This window comes from Carlito syrichta, unplaced genomic scaffold (genome assembly GCF_000164805.1).
Source record: "Carlito syrichta isolate Samal-C Ts95f unplaced genomic scaffold, Tarsius_syrichta-2.0.1 Scaffold316282, whole genome shotgun sequence".
NCBI classification, from domain to species: domain Eukaryota; kingdom Metazoa; phylum Chordata; class Mammalia; order Primates; family Tarsiidae; genus Carlito; species Carlito syrichta.
The window spans coordinates 449,177-455,494 of NW_007260378.1; the positions used below are offsets into that span (position 1 = coordinate 449,177).

At 49.3% G+C, this 6,318-nt stretch overlaps 1 protein-coding gene across 1 annotated transcript in view; it reads left to right on the plus strand.

Moving 5' to 3' along the window:
• Positions 1–5,228, plus strand: part of CRYBB2 (crystallin beta B2) — a 12,503-nt gene extending 7,275 nt beyond the window's left edge. Inside the window, exons 4-6 of the mRNA XM_008074044.1 lie at positions 1,598–1,730; positions 2,890–3,032; positions 4,967–5,228. Coding sequence (XP_008072235.1) covers positions 1,598–1,730; positions 2,890–3,032; positions 4,967–5,135 — 445 coding nt within the window. The 3' untranslated portion in view covers positions 5,136–5,228. The remainder of the gene's footprint in view (positions 1–1,597; positions 1,731–2,889; positions 3,033–4,966) is intronic.
• Positions 5,229–6,318: the final 1,090 nt, after the last annotated feature.

Consider the following 6,318-nt stretch of genomic DNA (forward strand, 5'->3'; position numbering starts at 1 on the left):
CCACTGCACTCCAGTCTGGGGGACAGAGTGAGATTCCAACTCAAAAAAAAAAAAAAAAGTGTTGGCCTCTCAAAGTGCTGGGATTATAGGCATGAGCCACCGCACCCAGCTAATTTATACACACACACACACACACACACACACACACACACACACACACACACACACATATAGAGTGTTTGATAATTTTATTAATTATTGTTTATTATTTAAAATTAAGATGATATGATTTGGAGCAAAAAATCCCATATAACTAATCTTACCCCTCAGTGGTAATCATTGTTAAGATTTAGGTATAAATTTAGATTTTTTTTTTCTGTGTGTGTATATATACATATTAAATCAATCTTAGATTATACTATACATAATGCTTTATAACTGTTTTAGAAAACTTTACAAGATAGCATGAATTCTCTCCTGTCATTGACAGCATGTTATGTTGGTGTTCTTCAGAGTGGTGTGAGGAAAATCTATGTCAGAATCACCAAGGGGAGATGCTTTGACTTGCAGGTCCTTGGGGCCTACTCCAGCCCCACTAACTCCAACTGGGGTCTGGAGCCCAGGAGCCTACACTAAACAAGCCCACCTGGCCATAGTTACACGTGGTTACGTCTGAACATGCATGTCCTATGTCTTATTTACCATGGCTTTGTAACATTCTGTGATTGGATATACCATATTTATGTAACCAGGCTCTGACCGTTGGATATTTTTGTTGTTTTGATTATTTGATATTATAAACAACACCATGATGAACATCCTCATTCAGATATCTGTGAGCTCTTGACAACTGTTTTCTAAGGACACATTGCCTAAAGAGACTCTTCTAAAACAGGACAATAAGCATGATCTCCTTTTGTATTAATGACTTTGATTGCACCAACGGTCACACAGTGCTAGGCATTTTGAGGTTTGTGCCTTCTTTTTCCTATTTTTCACTTTTCTGTAATGGCCATGCATGCCTGAAGGTAATCCTTCCCTCTTTAGTGTACAATTTCTCCTCTGCTGTGGACCTAAAAGGCTGTTAGAGTTTGTGTAAAGTATGAGTCAAGAGACTAACAATAGGCACGAGAGAAGAGTCAGATCTGAAGCAAAGGGATAGAATGATAAAGTGTATGACCTCTAGACACAGGGGGGTCTGGAGTCTGTCCTCAGAGGTGGAAGTTATGCAAACCTCTTCCCAGCTCCACGCCCAGTGGTGTCTCATGGCTTGCTTGAAATGTGCCTTGGTGGGAGCATTTATTCCAGGGGCATTGGCAAATGCTACAAAAGCGGGTTTTTGTTTGTTGTGCTTTTTGAGAGTTGGCTATTAATTTACCAACATGCTCTTGGCTTCAGTGCATGGGGTCTACAAATGGGCATTTGGTTCTGGGCCGTCTTTTGGACTTCCTCCTTATTCTTTAATTGGGTTTCAGAGGTTTGAAGGCACCGCAACTCTGAGTTCTGGATAATGGAGGTGATCCTGCCCGTGGATTTACTGTGTTTGGATTTAGATGGGGCCACTACTTTGGGCTAGGCCAGAGCGAGTTGTCAGGGTCCTGCCACAGGAAGCTTGGAGTGGAACTGACCCATCTCCCCTGCTCTGTGTCCATTGCAGCTGGGTGGGCTACGAACAGGCCAACTGCAAGGGCGAGCAGTTTGTGTTTGAGAAGGGTGAGTACCCCCGCTGGGACTCGTGGACCAGCAGCCGGAGGACAGACGCCCTCAGCTCCCTGAGGCCCATCAAAGTGGTGAGCGCCCGCCCATCATCCTGCTTCCTCTGTTCCTCCTGTTGCCATCCTGGAGCAGAGGTCCGGGGACCCAGAAGGAGTCTTTGCCTCTAGTGATGGTCACTGGGTGACCTTGCAGAAGTCATTCGACCTGCCAGAGCGTCAGTCTCCTCATCTGTAAAATGGGATATTAGTGTCTACTGTCCTAAGAGTCCAGTGTGACTAACCCTGAGGGTTGCTACATTGCACAACTCCAGAGGACTCCATTCGCAAGACACACAATGCTCCAGGGGTGCTACTCACATTGTATTTTATGTCGATGGTGTTCCCCACGGCTGTGCAACTCCCACCACGGAGTGATTGCTCACTCAGCGATGGTCAGCATAGATTTTAAAGGGAATTCTGGGTTTGGTGTGGAGGCGATGTTGGTTTGCCTTTTATTTAAGACCCGTGCCCCTGGGCACTTCCCAGTGCTTCTCTGATGCAGATTCTTACTAGCGTGTGAGTGTGTGAACTCTCAGGGAGGGGAAAGGTTCCATGCTCAGTTACACATCCGAATCTTCCAAGCCCAGTCTAGTCCCTCCCAGAATGTGATGGGAGATTGGAAAACACTGGCCTTAGCATCCCAGAGATGTGTTCATCTGTTGAGTCTGTTACTCCCAGCTGTGTGACCTCAGGCAAGTCACATTACTTCTCGAAGCCTTCGTCTTCTCACCTGCCAAATGGCATATGAGCAGTTTATAGGATTAAATGAAATAACTAAGGAAAATATCGGAACAGGAGGATGGTAAGCGATTTGGAGATGAAGGAAAACCAGTATGTGTAAAGTGCGTACTGGAGCCACACATGTGTGCATATGTGTTCACGTGTGGGTGGCTGGGCAGATCATGGCTGCCATTTATGAAAGAGGAAGCTGAGGTTGTAGGAGGGAAAAATGACACTTCAGAATCAAAGGCTCCCTCCCCAAAGTGTAGAATATTGGAGTGTTACACGAAAAAGGCCCAGGAGAAACTCAACAGGGTCGCGGTCCGATGGCAGTTGTCTTAGACACATAGTGGGTGTACTGGATGGAGGATCATGGGTGGAGCAGGCTAATCTCACCTCTGGACCATGAGGAGGGGGTGGGAAGGATCCCCTGGGCCCCTCGCCCATACTCACTTTCCCCCTTCCCTGTCAATAGGACAGCCAAGAGCACAAGATCATCCTCTATGAAAACCCCAACTTTACGGGGAAGAAGATGGAAATCATAGATGATGATGTGCCCAGTTTCCACGCCCACGGCTACCAGGAAAAGGTGTCGTCTGTGCGGGTGCAGAGCGGCACGTAAGTGCACGCCCAGCCCTGGTGTGCCCTGCCCCGGAACCCAGACTCCGGAGTCCTAAGTCCTGCTTGGTCCTGAACTCAGATGATAGCGCACATGTCACTGGACTCTCTCGACCTCAGTCTTCCCCATGGAAAGTGGGTAGAAATCATCATATGTGGCCTACAGCCCCTGAGGTTCCATCCAGAGCTGTGTTTGGGGCAACACCCTGCCTCTGGAGTGGAGGAAGCTTGACTTTAACCTCAGCCCCACTGAGCAGGATGGGGTCTCTCAGAAGGGCAGCATGAGGCAGAGGAGGGGCAGGTTGAGGGAGAAGGATGGGGTGAGGTGAGTCTTAACCCTGCTACCTTGGACTACGTGAATTCCTGTTTGGGAGCAGAAGGTGTCACTTTCCATGGAAGTAAACTTCTTAGGCACATAGACCTTGGCCATCAGCATCGAGGGATTTCCCACTGTGGAAAAGCTGGATTCCACAGGGGTCCACAGATGATTTTTGTGTGCTGGTGTCGGCCCGTAACAGCTTGTATTTGAAATTTCTGTGAGCTAGTTGATTAATTATTGGGAACTCGAAATCAGCTACTGTGGGAGTATTTACACCACAGAAATTGGCAAACACTACAAGGTAGGGCTTTTTCCTTCCACAAGAGAGCCCGTTTAGCAGCACATGCTGTTTTCTTGGGGTTTGTTAACCTCCTAAAATAACGTGCCAGGTTTTGTGTTCATATTCCCTTCATTCACCCATTCATTCATTGACTTAATTTGTCAAGTGATGTCATGTGCCAGGTACTGTGTTAGGTGCTCAGTGTGTGAAGGGAGATTAGAGAGATCTGCTATCTGCCTTGTGTAGCTAACAGACTAGAAGGGGCAACTGTTAATAATTTGAGAATCTGCTGGGCATGGTGGCTCATGCCTATAATCCCAGCACTTTGAGAGGCCAAAGAGGAAGGACTGCTTGAGCCAAAGAGTTTAAGACCAGCCTGAGCAACATAGTGAGACCTCATCTTTACAAAAATAAAAATAAAATAGACAGGTATGGTGGTGTACACCTGTAGTTCCAGCTACCCAGCAGGCTGAGGCGGAAGGATTGCCTGAGCCCAGGAAAGTGAGGCTGCAGTGAGCTGTGATGGTGCCACTGCACTCCAGCCTGTGTGACAGAGTGAGTCCTTTTAAATAATAATATTAATTATTATTATTAGTCAAGAATCCACACAATTCTAAGCTACTTTCTTGAGGAAGAGACTCTAGAATAGAGAGCTCAAGGAAGAGTAAGAATTGTAGGGATACAGAGGGCAGGAAGGGCATTCCAGACACAGAGAACAGCATGTGCAAAGGCCCTGTGGTGGGGAAGAGCCTGGTGGATCTGAGGAACTCTAAAAGGCCAGGGTGACTGGAGTGCAGAGACAGGGACACAAGAATGAGAAGTAGAGCTGGGGGAGTCCACAGAGAATGGCTGGCAGGTCTGTGTAGACCAGGACTGTGTGTCATTTCCTGGGGAGACCATAACTTTCATCAGGTGCTCAAAAGAGTTAGTGACCACCTAAAAGGTAAGTACCCCAAATGGTGAGAGGGTTACAGATGGCTCCTGGAAACTGCCCGCTCCCATTTGAACTTGCAGCTGGGCTTGGAGGTGGGATAGGAGAGGACAGAGGTGGGTGGAGGGGTCATATTCTACACTTCAATGAGCTTAAGATCACGCCTTGCTCTGATCCCAGTGCCAGGCCTTTCATTCAGGTTTGCGCCAGGAGGGAGTGAGCTCCCCATCAAGAGGAGGGAGAAAGCAGAGGCCCAGTGCTTGAGGGTGGGGTGGAAAGGGGTGTCCAGCTCAGCACCACCCAGGGAGTGTTGTCGTGGTGAGGAGGCCGTGCCTTTCTAATGGCTGATGGGCGCTCTCTCTTTCCCTTCCCCCCACCCTACTTCCCCTCCCACCGGCCTGTAGGTGGGTTGGCTACCAGTACCCGGGGTACCGCGGGCTGCAGTACCTGCTGGAGAAGGGAGACTACAAGGACAGCAGCGACTTCGGGGCCCCCTACCCCCAGGTGCAGTCTGTACGCCGCATCCGCGACATGCAGTGGCACCAGCGGGGTGCCTTCCACCCCTCCAACTAGCACCCTCCCCTCACCCCTCCTTCCAGGGTCCCAGTTGGCTGCTGGGATCCCGCCATACTCCTGACGAGTGAATAAAGTGTGACTTGCAAATTGTCTACTGCGGGTCTTTTATCCCCAGGTACAGCTGGGGTGTGTGTGTGTGTGTGTGAGTGTGTGTGTGTGAGAGAGAGAAAGAGAGAGAGAGAATGAGAATGAGAGAGAGATAATTAGTGAGTGGCTGAGCTAGGGACAGAGCAACAGGCCCTCACTGGGCCTTACAGGTCTGTAGTTACTTAGCTGTGTGACCTTGGATGCTCTCTCCATCTCTGTTTCTTCATCTGACTTACAACTCCCTTGCCCCGTGAGTGGCTGGCTTGGCAGATCTGGGCTCCCTTTTACAAGATAGCTGAGCACAGTTGCTCAGAGGGGCACGTGACAGGGGCCCCAGCCCTTAAAAATGTATCCACGGCCAGGCACAGCGGTTCATGCCTGTGATGCCAGCACTTTGGGAGGCTGAAGTGAGAGGATTGCTTGAGCCCAGGAGTTTGAGACCAGTCTGGGCAACAAAGACCTTGTCTCTTTAAAAAATTGGCCAGGTGTGGTGGCGCACACCTCTAGTCTCAGGAGGCAGAGGCAGGCGAATTACTTGAACCCAGGAGCTTGAGGCTGTGGTGAGACAGGATTGTGCCACTGCATTCCAGCCTGGACAACCGAGTGAGACCCCCAACTCCCAAAAACAAAACAAAACGTATCCACGGCCAGCCATTCCCACAAGACTCTGCTACCTTGAGTCTGTGAGGTCCTTTGGATATATCAGAGGAGCCAAGAACCCTAAGACCCCCACCTCATGGGGAGAGCCATCATCACGTGCTGGTGTGTTCGCTGATCCCTTCCTTCATCATGGGGCTGGGGAGACGGTTAACAAAGTAAGAATCCACTCAAATCTGAGCTGCTTCCTTGAGGAAGAGATGCTGGTGCTGAGCTGGCCTTGAGGGTAGTCCAAGAGAAGACAGAAACAAGGTGACTAAGTTGGTTTCCCATGGCTGTTCTAGGCACTGGCCAACGACAGGGCTGCAGGCCAGTCTGTGACTTCTCCCAGCCTTGATGTGTTTGTTGCAAAAATAGGGGAAATGGTACCTTCCCAGCAGGCTGCACAAGGGCGATGAGATGATGCAGGCGTTCGCTCCATAGACTAGTTTTGTTT